Genomic DNA, 21,941 nt, shown 5'->3' with positions numbered 1-21,941 from the left:
GACAAAAGAATTCTGATTCCTCCTCCACATGTCAACCCTTCAAATACAGCTATCATGTCACCCTGAGTCTTTTTCTCCAGAATAAATATACCCAGTTCATTCAACCAATCTTCATGTTATAGATTCAATGTCCTTCACTATTCCGGGTGCCCTCCCCTAACACTTTCCAGCTTATCAATGTTCTTCCTAAACTGAGGGCTGACAAGGGCAAAGTATCCTGGGACTCCATAATCCTAGAATCCCTTATGATACAACCCAAGATCACGTTAGCTTTTATTGGCTGCCCTATCATATTACTAATTCTGATTAAGTTTGCAGTCAATGAAAATTCCATATGTCTCCACATCTTATATTTGTGTGGCTGGGTTTGGTTTTCTTTTGGTATGTTAAGTGCAACATTTATATTTATCCCTATTGAATTTCATCTTAATAGGTTCAGCCTAGTGTTCTTGCCTGTCAAGATCCTTAATCTGTCATTCAGTGTTTTAGCTCTCCCTCCCAGCTTGATGTAATTTGCAAATTTGATAAGTACATCATCTGTGACTTTAACCAAGTCACTGATAAAAATATTAAATGGGGAGGAGAGAGAGAAGGGAATACACATTTATATAGCACCTACTATATGTCAGACACTGTGGCAGGTCGTTTTTATGAATATTATTATCACAGCTTCACAACAGTGCTGTGAAATAGGTGTTATTAGTATGCCCATTTCACAGTTGAGGAAACTGAGACAAACAGGTTAAGTGACTAGCTCAGGGTCATATAGCAATAACTTTTGAGGCCATATTTAAACTCAGGTCTTCCTGAATACAGTCCATCCGTGTGTGTGTGTGTGTGTGTGTGTGTGTGTGTGTGTGTGGGTGGGTGTGTACGCACACATGCCACGTCTTCAGTGAAATCTACCTCTAACACAGAGGCACTGGGTTATATATTGGGTTACTCCACTGGAGATGTTCTGCCACATTAAAATTAAATTAACTAGATTAACATTAAGATTAACTACTACTCTTTGAGAATGGCCATACAACCCATGCTGAATCCATCTGACTAGATGATCATCTAGTCCACATTGCTCCATCTTCTCCACAAGAAGAGTTTAAGATACTTTATGAAAAGTTTGGTCAAACTCTAGGTTTCTGCAGTTCTCCCTTCCTCTATTACTTTAGTAATCCTGTCCAAAAATGAAATGAGGTTAGTCTGACACAACCTGTTCTTGAAGAAGTCATACCAGTTCTTTATAATCAGAGTTTCTTCTTCTAGATGCTTGCCAAACATCTCTTTAAATTATCTATTCTAGAATTTTCATGGGAATCCAAGTAAAGCTTATTGATCTTTTGTTTGCAGACTGTTCTCCCTTCTGTGGGGGGAAATTAGTAATATTTGCCCTTCTCTAGTCTTGTGGTCCATCTCTCCTGTTTTCTGTGATCTTCCAAATACAAGTGACATCAAGCAATCACATCTACAAGTTCTTTTAGAACCCAAAGATATAAGGTCATTTGGGACAGGGGACTTGATTTCATCATGTGCAGCTAGATGCTCTCTATCTATCACTTAGTTTGGATAGTAACTCCTTATCAATCATTTTCCCCTGTCATTTCCTATGTAAAGACCATCTTCCTCTGCAAAGAAAACAGAAACAAACTAAAAAATGAGCAGTTCTGCCTTCTCTCTGTTGTCAGTAATCACCTTCATATCCACCCCAAGCAGAAGTCTGATTCCTTCTTCGGTACTTTCAAAAATCCCAATACAGTGTGTCCCAAAAGTCTTAGTGCAAATTTAAGCTCCAGTAGTTTTAAACTGCACTAAGACTTTTGGGACACCCTGGGACTTTTAAGCTATTAGAGCTTAAAATTGCACTAAGACTTTTTGAGACTTCTGGATTACCTCGCCAGGCTTACCACATTCTAAGTTTTTGCATTCCTAATAACAGGACTGTGCTACATTCATATTCATTCTGTTACATGGTCTAATTTCCATCTTTTCTATATAGAATGCCAGGAGAGTAGTGAAAGAAAAGTCCTTTCCACCTTGTTTACCAACTGACAAGATTTTCAGTGGATGCTGCAAGATTGGTGGTCTTCTTCTGCTCATCTCCACTTTTCCAGGGTCTGGGTCAACTCTTCATGCCAGTCTCTGACAGCCACAATTGTTGGCCAGCACAGTCCAGGACCATGACAATTAACAGTTGTTACCACAATGGGCCTCCATGCTCCCCTTGCTTGCATTGGCCCACATGTGACAATCAGCAATTCCAGCTCTGACAGCAGCCCCTAATTGCCTTAGTTCTCCACGGTAACTAGGAAGTCCAAATGGGAGGAAGATGATCCCAAACCTGAACACCAATATATAGAGCTTATGCCTTCTTCTTTCCCACCATGTGACTTCCTGCCCATTTCAAAAGCATGCTCCCCAAGACTACCAGTGAAGGAATGTTTCTGTACTTATCTGTCTTCTCCCCCTCCCCTATTCTTTTATTTATCATTAACTTTGGGCCCAGAAGTAAGTAATAATTGGAAGATTAAGAATGCATGGCCTGGGCACAGATCTCTGTCTCTCTCTGTCTCATACACACACACACACACACACACACACACACACAGAGTCTTCTTCATGAAATAGGCACTGTCAGTTGTAATCTGAAGGGTCTGAGTTTGTGCCACAAAAAACAACTTACTCTTTTTGGTTTTTAGTTTTTAAATGGAAGCAGTGTGGTATAGCCAAATAACACTGGATTTGGAGTCAGAAGGCCTGGGTTCAAAATCTGATTCTCTGAGCCTCACTTTCAGGCTCAATATGAATCAGTAAAAACCCTAAGATATGCTTAAGGTACAGTGTCCAGAAGAGAACATGGCATGGTGGTTAGAGAACAGGCCTTGGAGTCAGGAAAACCTGGGTTGTTCAAGACCCACCTCTGATACCTATTCTGGAATGGTCACCCAACTGTTCAGTTCTTCCAAGGCAATTCTCTAAGACTCTATTTTATAGAACAATTGCTGTGGTAGAGGAAGCTTCTTCACTAGGAGTGTCCAACACTTATGGAATCACAAGTCTAAACTAAGAATAAATACTCAGAAGAGAGGGGGTTATACTCTTCCTTGGATAATTCACAGCTTAAAGTATTGGCATCATATTTTAGGAAAGACATTGACAAATTCTAGAATATCCAGAGACGATGAGGGGACTGGGGACTAGATGAAAGCTAGAATGGGAAAGACAAAGAGATAAGGAAAAAGATTCTTAAGATTAGAGGAACCTAAGAGATAAAGGTAGCAGGCAGCTAAAGCTAAATAAAGCCTTAGGTGTTGCCCCCCTCTATTCTAAATTTGATGGTAGGGCCCCAGTGGGGAATGTAGGCCAAGAGAGCCATGTCCTGTTTACCTATGGAGGAAGCTGGAACCCTGAGTCATAAATTGTTCTGGGCTGTGTTAGCATGAAGGATGGTGTGTGGGTGTACAGGTCCTGCTACTCCGGAAGGGATTCATTTCTGGCATTCTTGAGGCCATGGTCCTGGAATCTGGATTCATACTTCCAGTCCAACCCACCTCAGGCTGGGATGAGAGCTGGAACCTGGGCATACTGGAAGAGAGAGCTTTTGTGGCAGTGACAAAAAGGGGGTAGTACTGTGGTACTGAAAAGAGTCAAGCTGAAGGTTGGGTCTAAGAATAAGATAGGCTTTTCCGCTGGCTCCGCCATATTCCAATGAGTTGCCAAAATGACAAACACAAAAGAAAAAAGGAGAGGGACACAATGCATGTTTTCTGGGCCCTTTCAAAAACATGGTGTTGTCCCTCTGGCTACATATATGCGAATATACAAGAAAAGTGATATTGTAGATATCTAGGGTATGGGCACGGTTGAGCAAGGAATGCCCCACAAATGTTACCATAGCAAGACTGGATGGGTCTATAATGTTACTCAACATGCTGTAGGCATTGTTGTAAACAAACAGGTTAAGGGCAACATTCTACCCAAGAGAATTAATGAGCATATTGAGCATATTAAGCATTTTAAGAGCAGAGATAGCTTCCTGAAGCAGGTAAAGGAAAATGATCAGAAGAAGAAGGAAGCCAAAGAAAAAGGCACTTGGGTCCAACTGAAGCACCAGCCTACTCTACCCAGAGAAGCATACTTTGTGAGAACCAATGGCAAGGAACCTGAGCTGCTGGAACCGATCCCCTACTAATTCATGGCATAAATGGCTGTAAAATAAAAACAATAAAAAAATTCTTGGGTAAAAAAAAAGAATAAGACAGAAGGATATAGGAGTTTAATCAATGTCCTGATAAACACTGATCCCAAGGGAGGCAAAAAAAAAAAAGGGGATGAATAGCACCATCTTGCTGTGAGTGGTCATGAGAACATATGTAAGAGGATAGTAAAGAAGTGTGTAGCTTTGAGAAGAACTCATAGTCAGAATACTAAAAGGGCTGAGAATGGTGAGGTCTGAGCTTGTCCAGGGAGGTGGCAGGGTTGGGTTGGGATAGGTAGGATTTCAGAACTTAGGGACCATATTTAGTCATAGTCATATTTCAGGAGGAAGGGAAGCCTCTCAAGGGTCAGGTACAACCAAAGTTGTTCTTGATATAGGGGCCTAACAAGGCAGAAAACCAACAAAAGGAATAGGCTACATTAAGAAAGTCATGGTATCCTGGATTAGGGAAGTGAAGTCCCACTGTACTGTGTTCTGCTCAGACCATATCTAGAGTACCAAATTATTATGGACACCACATTTTAAGATGGTCATTGACAAGCTAGAGTGTTCAGAGAAGGGCAACCAGAATATCGAAAAAAGTGGAGAGATTTAGCTTAGAGACAACTTAGGAGAGGATACCTTTCTAAAGAGAGTATTTGAAAAGCTATAATGTAGAAGAGGGGATGTATTTGTTTTGGAAAGCAGAATTAAGAGCAATAAATGGAAGTTGCCCAGAGATAGATTTAGAGTCTATACAAGCAAAAATGCTCCTGCCATTCTCTTTGGTTGTCCTCCATGCCTGGAATGCTCTTCCTCCTCCTTATCTAATTTCTCTGGCTTCCTTTAAAACCCCACAAAAATCTTACCTTTTGGAGGAAAGCCTTCACCAAGCCATTTTAATTCCAGCATCTTCCCTTTCTTTTATTTCCTATTTATCCTGTATATATTTGCTTTGTATGTATTTGTATATACAAATATATGTATATATACTTCGTATATGCTTGTTGGCATGTTGCCTCTCCTTTTAGATGGAAAGCTTCTCAGGGCCAGGAACTGATTTTTATCTCTTTTTGTATCCCTTCCCCTTAGCACAATGACTGGACATAGTAGGCATTTAATAAATGTTTTGTTGATTGAATTAGAGCTCTCCAAAAGTGGAATGAGGTGCCTCAGGAAATCCTAAGGCTCTGCCTTACTGGAGATCTTTGAATAAAGAATGGATGACCACTTAGTTATGTTCTGTTCTGGAGCTGGACTAAACTGTTAGAATTCTGGTCTGGAGATTTGTGGTTAGAAAGGAAGGAACTTGAGGAAAATAGTGCTGAACTGCTAGGATTTGGGGGCTAACCTCAAAATGGAAAGCTACGGGAGATAGGGAGAGGGAAGCTGGGTAAATCTGCCTTAGACAGAAACGCTTGGTAACCCAGCGGACTCCCCTCCTCCACCAAGGTCCCTAGCATTCTCTGGCCTCAAGCTTCAACCACCCCTACCCACGTGCTAGCCCCTGGGGCTAGGATTCACCCGCGCGCCCGTGACGTCACCGCCCAGCCTCTCCCCTATAAAAGGGGCAGGAAGCCGCGGTGCCGGGCCCCAGGATGGCCACTGATAAGGGGAAGGACCAGAAACGGGGCGTAAGAGAACCGCGGGTCTAACACCCCGGGTCTTGCTTTGCCAGACTCCGACGCAGCGACCTCCTACAACTCGCCGAGTGGAGGAAGATGCAACTGCTTTTGAGGATCCCTTCAGTTCCAGAACGGGGCGAGATGGACTGCAACATCTGCTACCGGCCCTACAATCTGCAAGGCCGGGCGCCACGCCGCCTGCCCGGGACGGCACGACAGCTTTGCGGCCATACACTCTGTACTGCCTGCCTACAAGAGCTGGCGGCCCGTGGCGACGGAAGCTGCGCCGCCGCCCGGGTAGTGCGCCTGCGCCGGACGGTCACTTGCCCTTTCTGCCGCGCGCCTTCATTGCTGCCGCGCGGCGGCGTCACGCAAGTGCCTTTGGACCCGCACTTGTGGTCTCTCCTGAAGGAGAAAGAGCAAGACGATGCCGGGAACGCGGGGGGAGAGCGCAGTGACATTTCGGAAATCGGGAGCGAAGACGGAGACGAACAAGGGGCGGGACCCTGGGGCACAGCCTGGCGAATGCTCCTTGGGTTCTGGGACAAAGCTGTGAGTCGGCGTCGGCGTCCGTTACCTAGCACCGGTGAGTGATTGATGGGTTTATGGCTAAATGGAAGCCTTTGGTTCAGCGAAATTTGGAGCTAGATTGGGTCACTCAGCATCAGGTTGAAAAGCAAAAAAAAGAGCCTAGTTAGAAGACCGGACTTTTCAAGTCTAGTTGACTTCAGTTTACTCATCTGTAAAACTAGGTTAATTACATTACTTGAGTGGTTGTGAAGATGTCACTCTGGGAAGGGGAAGGGAAAAAGCATTTATAAAATGCTTATATAGTAATTTTACTCATTGTCCGACTCTTCGAGACCCTCTTGGGGGTTTTCTTAACAAAGATAATGGAGTAGTTTGCCATTTCTTAAGTGACTTGCCTAGGGTTACACGGCTAAGTGCCTGAGGCCAGGTTTGAACTCTGGAAGATAAACTCTTTCTAACGCTACGTCTGGCACCTTAGCTGCCCATAAATGCTTATAGGGTACTTACTGTTTGTCAAGTTGTTTTTTTTTTTTAATAAATATTATCTCATTTGATCCTCACAACCCTTCGAGGTTAACTACCATTATTATCATCTCTTGACAGTTGAGGGGAACTGAGGCAAATACAAGTGATTTGCTGGTGTCTTGAGGCAGGACTTGAGCGCAGGTTTTTTTTTAATAAATATTATCTCATTTGATCCTCACAACCCTTCGAGGTTAACTACCATTATTATCATCTCTTGACAGTTGAGGGGAACTGAGGCAAATACAAGTGATTTGCTGGTGTCTTGAGGCAGGACTTGAGCGCAGGTTTTCCTGATTCCAGGCCCTGAGGGCTAGCCACTGCTGCACCAGCTGCCTCATGCAATATAAATGTGAGCTGTGGCATGCACTTGAAGTCAAATTCTCCTGAAGGAATGTTTGTAGGATAACAAAGCCTGAGCTAGGGTGCTAGATGTGGATTGTGATGTATGTAGAGGAAGACTGCATCCTCCTCCTCCTCCCTTCTGACCTGTCTGCTTACTCCCCTCAGTGCTTTACTGCTGTCCGGAGAGCAAGACCCTTGCAGCTTGCTACATGCTGTAATTGAGAATACCTGGGCTGTAACCATGAAGGTGGAAAACAGCTGCTGCCTCCTTTTGCTGTCCACCCATGAGAATGGACTAGGGCCAGTGTTCCTCCCTGCCAGGTTGGGGGAGGGGCGGGGCGGGGCGGGGCGCGGCGCGGTGTTTGTGTGAGAGGATGGAATTTAAAACTCCTGAGGTGGTACAGCAGCTGCCTTAACTTGGGCTCCCGCTTCAATCCTCCTCCATTATTCCAGGACACAGTGGACTGGGAGCTGACCCTAACAGCCTAGAGTCTGCACTTGTGATAGGACAAATCCATGATGGTTCCTTTGGCCTGTCTGCTGGAGCAACTGCCATGTTAGCATTTCTTTAAAATGGTTTGAGATGGAAAAGAATAAATGACACAATGGGAAAAGCCTACTTTAATTACAAGGGAATGAATTCTATATCCCTGGCATTGAGTCAAGGAAGTCAAGTACCTTCACTTAATGTCACCACTTCTTCCTCTTCAACCTCTAATTGTACTTTATATGGACCTTTCTCTCGAACTTGCTCATTTGTGTGTATTTCCTACTTCTCCTCCTAGACTATAAGCCCATCAAGGACAGGACATCATTTTAACCGTATCCCCAGTTCCTAATAAACATTTGTTAAATTTAATAGAATTTCCCTCTTATTTTTCATTTCCCACCATTCTTCAACTGTCCTTGACTGCTCCTGTTACTGATAACTGCTCATTCTTCCCCAATTTTGGGGATAAGTGACATGTCTTCGTCCCTTCCTGTGGTAGGAAGTCTGGTGGGGGTATTATGTCACAAAATATGGTGAACAATGAAGAGAGCAGATGAAGAACCCAGCTCTGATTCTTTGCCCCAATTCTCTTGGTATCCTTACTTTCACAATAGATCCTGTGAAGTGGCAGAGGCCTCCAAATCATTTTTATGGCCCATATCTATTTCTTCACTCTTAACTGCCCAGTGGTTCCATTCACCTCTTAAATTATCCTAAACTTCACCTGGGGTTTAATAATCCCTGCAGTTATCCCCCCACCACAAATTAATTGCTTAATTGAACAACTTGGTGATTGTGGTGGGCTACAGAAAGAGATGGATGAGTAACAGAAAAACTTGGCATCTATGTGAACACTCCTACTTATCAAAACCCATAAATCCAGGCCCCTCTCCCACCTTAGGTTTCCTAGTACAACAGAAAGAGTACTTCGTAGTACAGTAGAAAGGCTTTGTAGACAGAGTACTGTGTTTGAGAATTACCTGTGCTACCCATATGATCTTGGGCAAGTTACCCTTCGTGGGCCTCAGTTTCCTCATCTGTAAAATACAAGGCAGTTGAAATAGATGGCCTTCTTCAAACCCTTCTGACTCAGCACTCTACCCTCAGTTTCACCTTGAGGCAGTTTAGCTATTTCCTCCCACCTGGCTAAGTTTTGCCTAACCATATTTTCACTGAGCCTAACACAGTAGAGCCTCTGGGAATGGAACAGGAAAGCCTGTGATAATATGATCCTGTCTATTTCTTGTTTGTACACAGTTGTTAGCATGTTGTCTCCCCCATTAGACTGTGAGCTCCTGCACAGCGGGGACTGTCTTTTGTCTTTCTTTATATCCTCTTAGTATGGTGAGTTTACTCACCATATTATTATATCATATGAGTTACTGACTGACTGAGATGGAAAAAAAAGAGAAAGAGAAATCATAAAATATAGAGAATGACATATGGAACAGCACCAGGAGCCTGATACCCACCTCCCTTCATCAATCCCCACCCTCCATAACCAAAGAACCCTACCCCCAAAATAACAGAGCACACAGAAAGGAAAGTATAATTTATATGTACAACCAAGAAACCCGATACAGAAGGGAGTGGGATAGGTGAGGAGCAGGTGTGAAAGCAGAAGGGTTGGAGTAAGGAAAAGGTAGAGGGGATAGCAAAGAGGGCTGTGGTAGCTGGGGGTTCACCATGCAAAATGTTACTTTCCCTTGGTCCCCATGGGGGGAATACTTCCCCATCTTCCTTCACCCCCAAGTTCTCTGTTAATGGTCTCAGAGGCATGGAGGCAAGGTTCCCCTAGCTAGTACACCCCACCTTATCCAGTCAAATCCAGCCCCTTGGTCCAAGCTTGGAGCTGGGGGAAGAGGGGTGAGGACAAAGGAAGGAGGGGGGTCGATAGAGCACTCTTAGGACACCTGAGTTACCAGAGCTGGGGCACAAAAGGGCCTGTTCCCCGGTTCTGGCCCTTTGTATTTCTTCTCATCTTCTCTACAATACCTGGGTTGCTGAAGTTGGGGGTGGGGGAGAGGGAGGCTCCTCTTTGGCCTGAGAGAGTATCCTCCATCCCTGACATTTTTCTTAGAGGGAGGTGATACTTGGTCCCTTGAGGGGAAAGGGAGGGAATCCCCCTAACACAAGGAGCCAGTACACGGGAAGGTGACTCAGCCAGTGAATGGCGCCTTTATTCTGAGGCTGAACATGGATTGCCCTCCCTCCCTCCAACTTCCCACCCTCAATCTTGGGAGAGGTAGAGGAGAGCAACATGCAGCCATGCCTCCCCTCTCTTCCCCCTAGGGGTCATTTTCCATCCCACCTCAGATTTTCCCTCCCTTTCTTAAGAGTTCTTCCATTCCCCATGTGGGTCCACAAGGGCCAGGCAGGGCAAATTCCCCTCCTTGGTTACTGAGGATTGAGCTTAATACTGCAGGGGGAAAGGGGAAATTGGGGAAGCCCTACCCCTTTTCCTCCCCTCTTACCCCAAACCATTTGCTGGAGAGTTGTATGTATTAAGGTTGGGGCTACTTTGGAAGAGCAACTCCCCACACCCCTCCCCAACCACAGCACCTTCATTCAAAGCATCAATGGAGAAGGCACCTGGGGCAAAGGGATGGGGGAATACAGGGGGAGAAAGCCCTGGTTTGGAAAAAAGGGGTGGAGGAGAAAGGGGCTCCTATCCTGATGGTGGCCCAAGGGGTGGGGAAGGTGGAGGATTGGCAGCAAGCCCCAGGGGTGGGACGTGGGCTGGAGGACGGCCCCTGGGACGAGGTGAGTGGCAGGGCTGGGGCCCTTTCAGTCGTCTATACAGATCACCTCCCCAGCCCTGGGCTCCTTCCGATCCTGACCGTCGGACACCACTGCCCCCTCCTTCTCCTTCTTCACCAATACGGGAGGGCCGTTGGCTGCGGCTGTTTTGGGAAGGATTATTGAGATACCATTAATACCCCAAGTGACATCCAAGCTTCATATTTTGAACTTGGCACATACCCACATCCAGATTGTCACTTGCAGTACTGAGGGTTAGGGGTGGAGATCTCCATTTCCTAAGACTCTCTTGTGCCACACAACTATGTCTATATCCAGTTTCCACAATGGAACCACTGACTTCTTATCTCCCTTCCCCAAAACAAGGCAAGGAATTAGTCACAGGAGGTTAGCTATGAAAATGAGGAGATAGGCTACTGAGGTTTCACTGAGTGAGGGAGTAATAGAGCTTCAGTTCAGTTAAGAAAGGGTGAGAAGATAGGCAAGGCCCAGGAAAACTGAGACAAGGAAAGAATTTTGGGTATGGATGGGTACAGAAGAGACAGGATGCTCCCCCTATGAGATGAACAAGAAAAGAGTAAAGTGGAGTAGAGGGAGATGGGAAGAAAAGAATATAGGTAAAAGGGGACAGCAGAATAGGGGAAATTAGGAAGAAGTAGGGAAGGAAAGACGTTAATGAGGGCAACCTCAGAAAGCTTGGGAATAGTAAGAGAGCTGACTTTAGAACCAGGAAGACTTTGACTCAAGTCCTGACTGACACATATAATTCTGTGACCCAGGGAAAATCATTTAGCTTTTCAATGCTCTAGGCAATTTTGTAAGGCTGTAGGTTGCAGAGATGTCAATCTCCATTGGTAGAGGGAGTTTCCCTATCTGGGACTTCCCTATATCAATGAAATCAAAGGTCCAGTCCCTATGCCTATCCCCAGGCTGACCTGTGATGAAGGACCCTGCGGGCATCTGGCTGTAATTGGCGCCGCCGGCGGCCAGGACCCCGGCGGGTGCAGCTGAGCTGAAGGCTGCTCCGTACCCCAGTGGTGTGGCGTAGGGACCCGGAGGGAAGGCCTGGAATAGAAAGGAGGTAAAATGTCCATGTCCTTGAATTAGGAAGAAGTTGAAGGAAAAAAAAAACCACGGCTAGACTCTTGGGTCCCTAGAGGAAAGATCTGGGAAAAGAGAGGAATGAACATGCTATACCTCTGGCCACAGTGACCCAGAGAGTTGTAATTATATTCTATTTCATGGGTCTCTGATGAAAAATGGGGCAAAGGGGATGAACCTGGTTCTGAGGTAAAGAGGATAGAGGATTACCGGTGTGGGATAGGGCTCTGTGCCCTTGCTGGCCAGACGGCTGAGAATACTTCGCTCGGACATCTGTAGGCGGGCTGCGATGGGTGGGATTCGGGACAGGGTGGCTGGAAGGCGGGTCACATCTGCCTTCATGTCGCTCAGCAGCTCCTCCAGCTGGTTCAGAACTGGGGCCCGGGCCGCACAGAAAGAAAGAGCAAGAGAGAGAGACAAGGACAAAGAGACCGGGCCGTCACCAGGAGAGATGGAGGCCAGGAGAGACAGAGAGAGAAAGGCAGTGTCAGAGAATGACAGAGAGACTGCAACAAAGACAGAGAATGAGAGACCAAAATAGTGAAAAAGACACAGAAAAAAAAAAAAGATAGTTCAAAGGACTCAGAGAGAATGAGAAAAAGAAGGTCAGACTACCATAGAGGACAGATGGAAAGGACTGAGAAGGAAGGAGGAAGTAGGGAAGTAAAGAAAAGGGAGGTAGGAAAAGTCATAGGAGGACATGGGGGGCCAGAGGATCCCAGATGAGAGGAAGGCATATTTTAGGATGGGGGTAATGAGAAGGAAATAGGAGAAGAATTAAGTAAGCTTGGGGAGCATAAGATCCAGTGGATGAGAGGAGAAGGGAAAGAGTGTTAGGGGGTCAAAATTAGAAATTCAGAGATTGGGGTCAGAGGTGCAAAGGATTACAGGTTCAGGAAATCAGTCCACAAATCAAGGATTCTTGAATTTGAAGTACAAAAAAGGTGAAAGAATTTTTGAATGATAGTTTTGGGGAGAAGTCAAAGTAATATTAGGTTCATGGGGGGTGAGTTAGGTAGGTGGTAGGGACAGGGAATAGTGTAAAGATTACATGGGATATAACAGTTAAGGAAAGATGTGCACAGTATACAGGAGTGGAGGAGGGAGATCCACTGGGATACAATATCAGGAGTTTGGAAATCAAAAGTGCTAAAGGAAGTTCTAATAAATTTAGTATTGAGGATATGGTGCATGGTAGAGTATATAGTTTATATTTAAGATAAAGGTTCCATGTGGGTTGGGCAGCAAGGTTAGAATGTTAGAGGCTAAAGGGGCAGGGGTTTAAGAGGGTAAAGGGTTGTTTTGCTTGACTGCATATTTGTTACAAGGGTTTTGTTTTTCTTTTTTCAATTAGGGAAGGTAGGAAAGAGAGAAAATAGATTCTTGTTAATTGGAAAAAACTAAATTTAATTTTAAAAAGGAGGGTACAGGGGTCAGAAGGGTGGGAGAGGGTGTTCCGCGGGATGCAGGGTGCAGACTTACGCAGCGTTGTGGGCCCTCCCCCGCGCGGGGCCGCCGCGGCCCTTACCCTTGTGCAGGACTGCGTTGGCCGGCTTGTTCCCTGCCAGCGACTCCTTGGAGAGGTGCTGGTGGCTCTCGGCCAGGCACTCGGCCTCGGCGAAGCGGGCGTGGAGGGCCATGGCGGGGTGCGCCGGCTCCTGCGACAGGTTCAGGTAGGCCGCCCGCCGAAGCTGCTCCTCGATCACCAGCGCCTGCTCCAGGAGCTGCAGGCATGGCAGGATGAATGCACAGAAATGAGAAGTACAAGGAGATGCCAAAGTAAGTCCTCACTAAATGTGTTCATGAATGAATGTGAGTGCCAAAGTACACAAATTACCTGAACTTAAATGACCTGAATCTATACCTCAGTCTAATATCTAAAAATTCAACCTAACCTTGATCCTAACTTTGACACCCTAATTAATAATTCCACCTCTAAGAATTTACTTTGAAATCTTGGTTCCAGTCTTAACAGCATTAATCCCTCCCCCAAACTAAACAGAGAATTTGGCTCAGCTCTCACCACTAACCCTTTCTAAAACCTTAACAATCCTGATGCTGAAAATGATCTCAACTGCCTTACTATTCAAACCTTGACTTCAATGACCCACCTTGAACCTCCGGGCTAGGAACTTGTTTTTCATTTCCAGGAAGTTTCCCTTGTTGGCCTCAGTTTTAAATGGCTCATTAATGATGGCAAACTGGGCATCATTTTGGATGTCCTGCCACCGAGCATAGCCATGGCTACCGGTAGAGGGAAAAGGGAGATTTCTGTCAAGGAACCCAATGAGGATGGCCTGTGAAACAGTAGCTCCTCCTTTGCACTCTCTGTCACTCCACTGTCCCTTGACTTCCTTTCCTAGGGTGTAAGAGCATTCTCTCCCACAGTTGTCCCCAGAATATGTGCCCCTTCTTCCCATTATGTGAGAACCTCCTTCATTTTAGCCCCTTTTCCCTAGCTTTTCTCCCTGGGGTGTGAGTTTTTTTTCATGTAATGAAGGATACAGGACAATCCCAGCCAGCAGCCAATAGTCATGTCTCCGGTGCCAAATCTCATTGAGTTTACCAGAGGAGATAGCTGCCCGTTCCTCATTCTGCCACAGTGTATGCAACTCTGGAAAGGGAGGCAGGCAGGGGAAACAAAGGAAGGAAGCATTAGGCTTCCTGTAACGATCACCTTACCATACTCCAGCAGCCCTATGTCTTCCCCTACCTCCCTACTCTAGGAGATGGGAAAGATCAGTGATGGAAGGAAAGGAGTTAGGCTTAGTAATACATAGGTTAGTTACAGGATGAATTAGGGTAATCAATCAATCAATAAGCATTTATTAAATGCCATGTTATAAGCTAGGCACTGTGCTAAGTGTTGGAGATACAGAGACAAAAATGAAACACATTCTACCCTCAAGGAACTCATACTCTATTAAGGAAATTAACATGTACATACCAAGTAAAATACAAGGCAGTTTTGGTAGAGAGGCACTGGGAAAGACTGGGAAATGTCTCATGTAGGAAGTGGCATTTGAATTAAGCTTTTAAGGAAGTTAATGATTTGAAGAAGGAAGGAAGGAATACATTCCAGGCATGGGGGATAGATTGTACAAAGGCACGGAGACAGAAGACGAAATGCTTATTATGACATCTTAGAATTGTTCTACTCGGTTCCAAAGGAAAGAAGTAGGCCCAAAACAAGACAAATTCACAGACAGGCTAGTTGGGGTTGACACAAGGTAAACCTTTCTAAAAATCAGAGATGTCAAAAAGTGAAACAGCATATATATGTTAACAATAGTGTCCACTTAGAATATTCTATGTAGATCTGAAGCTAGAATGAAAGGTCAATGATGAAATTAGAATTGAGGATAGAGATTAGGTTAGTGTTTGTTTAGAATTAAGGATTAAGGTAATAAATGAAATTCAAGACAGAAAAAGTTTGAGTTAAAGTAAGCTTAGGGTGGGATGAGAATCAGAGCAGGCCATTTAACGGTTATACAGGAGACAGTGGATGTGGCAAATATATACATACATACACACACACACACACACACATATATACACATATATATATATAAACATAGGTATGTATAGTCTAAAGTAAAGTATCTTAGGGAACCCCTTGAAGAGAAGAGTTCACCATAGGAGTTCTAGGCAAAGGAAATGCAGGTAAAAAATAATCTACATGACAACTTTTGCTGGCAGTGAGGATATTCCATACCTGTAAAGCCACCATCTGCAATGTTAAACATGAACCGTGGTTTCTCTGTTTTCTCTTCTCGACGTCCATTGGACCGGGGCTCATCTCGGGATGATCCTAATCTTGGTTCCCTCTCCCCTTTATGCTCTTCTGTGAGGGGAAAAGGTCTGGAGAATACTGATAGCTCTCAAGCCAGACACCCTTCCAATAATCCAAGGACTGCTTTCTATACTCCTTGCTCAAAGAATTACGCTTCCAGGACCCAGGCAACTGGCTCCACAGCCATCACCAACCCCATCAATTCCATTCTTGCTTCCCTCATAGACTCAAGCATCCAGTCCTTCCACCCATTACCTGTCTTGCCTAAATCTCCTATTTACCCCTTTGGCCTCTCCCCATATTCCTGTCCATCCAACTGAAGTTCTCCTCCCCCCTTTCTCCTGGTGGTGACTCTCTAGCTGTGAGGAAGAAAGGATATTACCCTGTCTTTCTGATTTAAGGAGGAGAACTCAGGAATCATTTCTCCTCCAATACTCTAAAGCCCAACACCTACCTGGTTTTTCCTTGTCCCCTCGACTCCCTGGTTCAGCTTCCAACTCTCCAGGGACTCCAGACTCCTCATCCCCTAGAATTATCCTCCTTGATTCTACTGGTGAAGGGGCTGGGCTGGGAGCATCAGGCTGGAGGGGATATAGAAGGTTAGGAGGTAAAATAAAGCACTTAGGTAATTTGGTCTTCAAATCTTTTGTTGCTCTTCTCCCTCTATGGGATCCAAGCACACACACACACACCTCTGTCTCCATTTTCTCCCCTCCTATTTTGTCTTTATCTGGCTTCTCTTCTGAGTTGTCAGCTTCATCCTTTTCAGGAGGCATCCTTGTCTCATCCCCTTTCTCACTTGGGGTTGGGGTGGCTGTACAAGAGATCAGGAAGTGAGTAGATCATTACTGAGACTGCCATTGAATTTTTGTTCCTCTCTATTTAGCTAACACTCTCAGTTTGTCTTAATTCTCCTACACATTTTCCTCCCACTTCTCCTTCCAAAAATTGAATCTTGTTGGATTACCAGGTTTGGATGTGCAGGGACTGTTGGCTGCAGAAGCCTCAGGGGTGGTAGGAGATGTCTTAGTGGGAGAGGATGCTCTTGATGAACGCTTAGAATCAGCACTAGGGTCGGGCATCAACTCTGGCATTGACCATCGCCCATTGATATGTTCAAACTCCTGCACCTAAGAAGCAGAATGAGAGAATGAGGAGAGAGAGAGAGAGAGAGAGAGAGAGAGAGAGACAGAGAGTTTATTTCCATTAGGATTTGGGGTGGGAGGGTGTGGCTCCAGGTGCTTGGCAACTAGCCATGTTCATCCCCTATATTCTCTTACTACCCCAGGTATGGGACTGAAGAACATGAAGCAAAAGAAGAAAATGAAATTTGGGCCATATTTATTCCTGAGCAAAAGGGCAGAAGGACGGGGAGTTGTCTATACCTTCTTCTTAACAAGAGACATGACTCCAATTCGGGTCAACACCTGCTGTCGGCTCAGCCCCTCCCGAGGAACACCATCAGCAAAGGTCTCAGAACCATCTGCCCCAGGCTCACAGAGATGTCTCATGAACAAAGAAACATAGGCCCTAAAGAATAAAGGGTTGGATAGGGTTAGAGAATCTTGAGGGGATACAGGGCAATGAGGGAGGCATAGGGGTTACTGAACCCCCTGAGCCACAACCCCCTCATACAGTCCTTCCCTTCAGTCCTCTGAGCATTCTACTTAACTCACTTAATCACGTCACCACCAGGTTCCCCAATCCAAACCTGCCTCCTCAGTCTCTCCCTCTTCCCCAGGCCCCATCAGTTAGACTCTTCATCTTCCTCTGCCCACTCCTACTACAATATGATTATGAGATGTGTTGCCAGTACTAGCCAGAGCAGGTGTCTGTCTCACACTCCTCTCTGCTCATGGGGTCACAGTGAAACCCACCCTGGCTCTCTATTCTGGGACCCACTGAGGGGGGGTGGAGGTAGGCTGAGCTCACCCCCCAGGAAATAGGGTCCTGAGGAAGAGAGGAAAGGCAGTGGTGGTCAGTTGAGTAAGGTCACATCACATGGAGGCCAAGGAGAATAAATACTAACTACCCCAAAGTTGATAGCCCTATCCCACCTCCATCCTAGTAGTCTCCATTCCTCTATAACTCATACTTACTTGAACTCCTTTTCGGTTTTGCCTCTTAGGTCCCGTACCAGCCACTGAGACGTGAAGGCATCCTGTGGTGGCATCCCCCAGCGCATTACTGCATTCAGGAAGGCCTTGCGCTGACGGGTATTGAACCCCAGCACCTAACGGATAGTGGGATGGAATGTAACCAAAGACCCATATGAACCCTCATTCCTGGGTCTCTCAGTGACTAATTTCTGAGATCCCACTGCTAGGCTTTCTCCTCAACCTCTGGTCCAAAAAGGATTTCAGTGAATATGGGTTCCTAAGTTCTCACCTCAATGTTGCCCCCCAACTCGAGCTAACAGTGGAGGAAGGGGTTTATCTTTCTCATTACGTAGTTGCCTCTTTGACTGACGACGTCCTGGTAGGAGAGAACTTGATTAGCAGGCCCACCTTTTCCACCCCTCAGTATTGATATTCCAAGACACAAAAGAAAGTGGGATTATGAACTATCTGTGGTACTTCTGACTTTTCAAAGCTATGTGGATCTAAATGAAATAAGCCCAAATAAGGGGTTCTTAACCTTTTTTTCTGTCATGGGCTCTTTTGGCAGTCCCGTGAAACCTATGGATCCCTTCTCAGAATAATGTTTGATGCCTACACTGAAGAAATGCTAAATTTCAGATAGAAGTTAATGAAAATAAACATGTAATTTTTTAGCCCATCCAAGTTCATGAGCCCCATAAAATCAATGCATGAACCTCTCAGTGGTCTGTGGGCCCAAGGTTTAATATCCTAATTAAATCACAGAAAATACATGGTAGGTTTGAAGGGAATTGGGAAGCAAGATAAAACAAACTTGAGTTAGAGGATTAGATAGATAGCTCCCACCTTCAGGTCGTTCATCAAAGTCCTCATCCTCTTCCTCTGACCCCACTGAATATTCAGATTGGTTGTCTGTGAAAGTAACAAGTATGTGAAGTCAGCTAGTTCCTCACCAAGCCTGTGCTAGGCTCCTCTCACCTGAATCTCCAGCTCTAGAAAACTTTCTACTTCCAACCTAGCCTTTGTTCTCCTAAGTACTAAAAACTATATCAAGTTATGTCTCCTCCCAAACTATGGATGATTTTTCTCCCTCTCTCCCCCTCCCTCCTGATCTGATTTTCAATGTTAAGTATGCTGAAGCTCTCCCCATTCAACACACACACACACACGAGACTTCTTGGGGGATCTTCTATCCCATGACTCCTGACTCTTGATCAATCTGCTTAAAGTAGTGATCCCCAGATGACCCACCATGACCTCTGGATGACTTCTATATAGCTTCTATTCCCTATTAGATATTCCCAAACCCTTGAGCTTTCATAAGGAAGTGTTCTTTCTTCTCCCTTTCTACCAGTACCTAGATCTCTCAGGCTCCCTATGTCCTACTATGTTCCTTCCCTTCTATCCCCTAATCTTCACCAAGACAAGGGCAGTGTGATCCTTAATCCTCACCTTGGTCTTCTTGTGCAGCATCATTATAGTTGACTTGTTTCCGAACACGTTTACCCTTGCCAAGGTTTCGGGCTAGGTCTTCCTGCTGCTGCTCATAATGATGTCGAAGCAACTTTTCCCAGTAATCAGGGTCCACATTTTCCTCCTGCTTGATGATCTCTCGCTCTATCTCCTCAATCTGAGGGGAAGGCAGAGTGAACATCAGCAGCTTCCTAGTCTCCCTACCTAATGCTATGATTCTTGTCTCATAGCTCCTGGTTTCCATGTGACCATTCCTCATCATCCCATCACTCTACTACTGATGTATACAAATCTTTTCCTTCTCCTGGGTCCAAAACTTCAACATGTCACTTGCCTCACTTTCTCACTTTCTCTCCACTCTTTTCCAGCCCACCTTCATTCTCTACTTTTCCAGTAGCCCTATGAATTCATATGCCCTCCCTGCACTGATTATGCACTCTACATCTGAGTCTCTTTGCAAGGCCTGTCTAATACATTAGATTGCTAGTTTTTTTCCCATTAGGCAGCTTGGTGGTAAAGTGGGATAGATAAAGCACATGGCCTGGAGTCAGAAAGACTTGAATTCAAATCCACTTCAGATACTCACCAGCTGTGTGACTCTGGGCAAGTCACTTAACTTCTGTCTGCCTAAGTTTCCTCAGTTTAAAAGGGGATAATAATCTATCTCCCAGGGTTGTTGTGAGGATCAGATGAGATAATATTTGTAAAATGCTGAGTATGGCAGATAGTAAACAGTTAATAAATGGTCATTCCCATTTTTTCCCTTCCGCATTAGACTGAAATCTTCCTGAGGGGAAGAATGTTCTTTCCATTTATGTCTCACTTCACCACCTAGTAAGTTTATGGGAACTGATAATTCTAGAGAAGCAGAACTAGGGGACCCCAGTGTCTGGCTCCCAGTCCCTCACCTTGTCTTCTTCACGAACCACATACTGTGCCACTTTGAAGGAGCTGAGATACTCATTCATGTTTTGCACATCAGTGTCTTCAGTTGCATCCTGGTTCCGATCTAGCAGTCGGGCAATGGCCTCATTGTCATAGTGGATCACACTACTATCTTCTTCTTTGTTTTCTCCTGAGGTAAATGGGATACATGGATTTATGGGGTTTGACACACCATCCACAACTATGAACAAGAGGCAGGATCTTATAATGATTAGAGAACAGGGAAAATGAAGAAAAGACTTTCTTTCTCCTCTGGGGAGGTATCCAGGAGATGCTTTTCCTCCTGGGGACTTGGGCCCAAAATGCTTTGGCTCCCAAAAACTATAAAGCTTTTCAATTAATCAATAAGCATTTATCAAGTGTCTACTATGTATCAGGCACCATGCTAGGTAACTGGGGATATGAAAATGAAACAGCTCCTGACCTCCAGGAGCTTATAACCTATTAAAGTAGACAGCATCTACATACCAAGGTATGAAATAACTACATGTAAAAGAAATTTTAGGGGAAGGCAATAATATCTGGAGAGATCAGGAAAGGTTTCAGGTAGGAGGCAGCATGTGAACTGAGCTTTGAAGAAAACTAAGGAAAATAAGAGTGGAAAAAAAGAGGGACTGTATTTAAGGTATGGATGGGGAGATGGGAGTCTTCTATAGAGTCTTGAAGAGGAGTAACATATATAATAATACTGGAAAAGGAGATTGGAGCCAGGTTATGAAGGATTTTAAATGACACATAGAAGAATCTGTATTTGATCCTATAGGTAATAGGGAACCACTCAGAGTTTATTGAACAGGACAACAACATAGTAAGATGTGTGCTTCATGAGTATCAGTTGAGCAGTTCAGGAGGTTGAAAATAAGAGATATAGAAGATGAGGAGACCAATTAAGAGTCTATTGAGGGGCAGCTAGGTGTCACAGTAGATACAGCACCAGCCCTGGAATCAGGAGTTCAAATCCAGCCTCAGCCATATAACACTCACTAGCTGTGTGACTCTGGGCAAGTCACTTAACCCCCAATTGCCTCATATTAAAAAAAAAAATCTATTGAATAGTTTAGACTGTCAGTTAAGTGGTGCAGTGGATAGTGCTGACCTGGAGTCAGGAAGACCTGAATTTAAATCCTATCTCAAACACTAACTAGGGTGACCCTAGGCAAATTGCTTAACCTCTGTCTGCCTCAGTACCTCCATCTTTACTGGATGTGTGATACCATCCTGAACCAGGGTGGTAGCTATGTGAATAGAGAGACAAGGAAAACACTTCAGAAAAGAAGGCTCTTGCTACAAAAGGGGCAGGAGAAAAGATTTTCACCTTCATTTTCATCCTTAAACAGCTCCTCTGTGCCAAATTTGAGGATATCATCAAGCTCCTGCTTGGACATTGAACCTGCCTTAGAGCCTAACCCAGGCCTTACAACCAGGTGTGTCAACATCATCTTCCTTTTGGCCACCTGAGTAATCCGCTCCTCTACTGAAGCTCGTGTCACAAACCGGTAAATCATCACTTTGTTGGCTTGACCAATCCTATGAGCTCGGCTGAAGGCCTACAATGGCAAAAGGAAATAAGCCCAGTCAGGGGAACAACAGAGAACATACATCCTCAGAGAAGGGACAGTGTGGAAGAGAAAGTACCACTACGGTGATCTTTCTCTAACTCCAGGTCATCCTCCCCTTTATCTCCCCTGCTCTATGAGTTCAAATTCTCACCTGAATATCATTGTGGGGATTCCAGTCTGAGTCGAAGATAATGACAGTATCAGCTGTGGCTAGATTGATGCCTAAGCCCCCAGCTCGAGTGGACAGAAGAAAGCAGAACTGCTGGGCCCCAGGAGCTAGGTGGGGACAGAATTGGAAAATCAGACCCACCTAGAGGCAATTCATTTCCCAAGCCCCTGACTCTTCTCTTATCCAAACCTATACCCCCTCAGAAACTCAGGCAATCAACTCTTGTCAAGGACCAAGATAACTCCTCAGGAACTAAAGTGTTCGTCTCTCAGGTACTGATCCTAACAATTAGAACAATTCACAAATAGAATGGGATGCCTTGGGAAAGAGTAGATTT

General features: G+C 45.0%; 2 protein-coding genes, 1 non-coding gene and 1 pseudogene across 3 annotated transcripts in view; 2 read left to right on the top strand and 2 right to left on the bottom strand.

Annotated features, from left to right (window-relative positions):
* Positions 1-1,762: 1,762 nt before the first annotated feature.
* On the top strand, positions 1,763-4,198 carry LOC110194366 (large ribosomal subunit protein eL21 pseudogene; annotated as a pseudogene).
* A 1,549-nt stretch (positions 4,199-5,747) lies between these two features.
* On the top strand, positions 5,748-7,829 carry RNF227 (ring finger protein 227). Its single transcript, XM_078155653.1, has 2 exons — positions 5,748-6,403; positions 7,381-7,829. The coding sequence occupies exons 1-2, from the start codon at positions 5,914-5,916 to the stop codon at positions 7,431-7,433; spliced, it is 543 nt and encodes a 180-aa protein (XP_078011779.1). The 5' UTR covers positions 5,748-5,913; the 3' UTR covers positions 7,434-7,829.
* A 1,413-nt stretch (positions 7,830-9,242) lies between these two features.
* The window catches only part of CHD3 (chromodomain helicase DNA binding protein 3), a 30,705-nt gene continuing 18,006 nt past the window's right edge, over positions 9,243-21,941 (bottom strand). The window contains 19 exon segments of the mRNA XM_078155648.1: positions 9,243-10,608; positions 11,401-11,530; positions 11,777-11,940; positions 13,049-13,290; positions 13,678-13,810; positions 14,072-14,180; positions 15,282-15,410; positions 15,814-15,940; positions 16,052-16,173; positions 16,327-16,489; positions 16,745-16,889; positions 17,459-17,592; positions 17,748-17,762; positions 17,764-17,834; positions 18,305-18,370; positions 18,911-19,088; positions 19,840-20,006; positions 21,192-21,423; positions 21,587-21,711. Coding sequence (XP_078011774.1) covers positions 10,374-10,608; positions 11,401-11,530; positions 11,777-11,940; positions 13,049-13,290; positions 13,678-13,810; positions 14,072-14,180; positions 15,282-15,410; positions 15,814-15,940; positions 16,052-16,173; positions 16,327-16,489; positions 16,745-16,889; positions 17,459-17,592; positions 17,748-17,762; positions 17,764-17,834; positions 18,305-18,370; positions 18,911-19,088; positions 19,840-20,006; positions 21,192-21,423; positions 21,587-21,711 — 2,687 coding nt within the window. The 3' untranslated portion in view covers positions 9,243-10,373.
* Positions 17,159-17,311, bottom strand: LOC144458129 (small Cajal body-specific RNA 21). Its single transcript, XR_013487681.1, has one exon.

This window comes from Phascolarctos cinereus, unplaced genomic scaffold (assembly GCF_003287225.1).
Source record: "Phascolarctos cinereus isolate Bilbo 61053 unplaced genomic scaffold, phaCin_HiC Scaffold_5;HRSCAF=322, whole genome shotgun sequence".
NCBI classification, from domain to species: Eukaryota; Metazoa; Chordata; class Mammalia; order Diprotodontia; family Phascolarctidae; genus Phascolarctos; species Phascolarctos cinereus.
The sequence above is the reverse complement of the archived record's forward strand: the minus strand, read 5'-3'. Positions and strand labels throughout refer to the sequence as shown.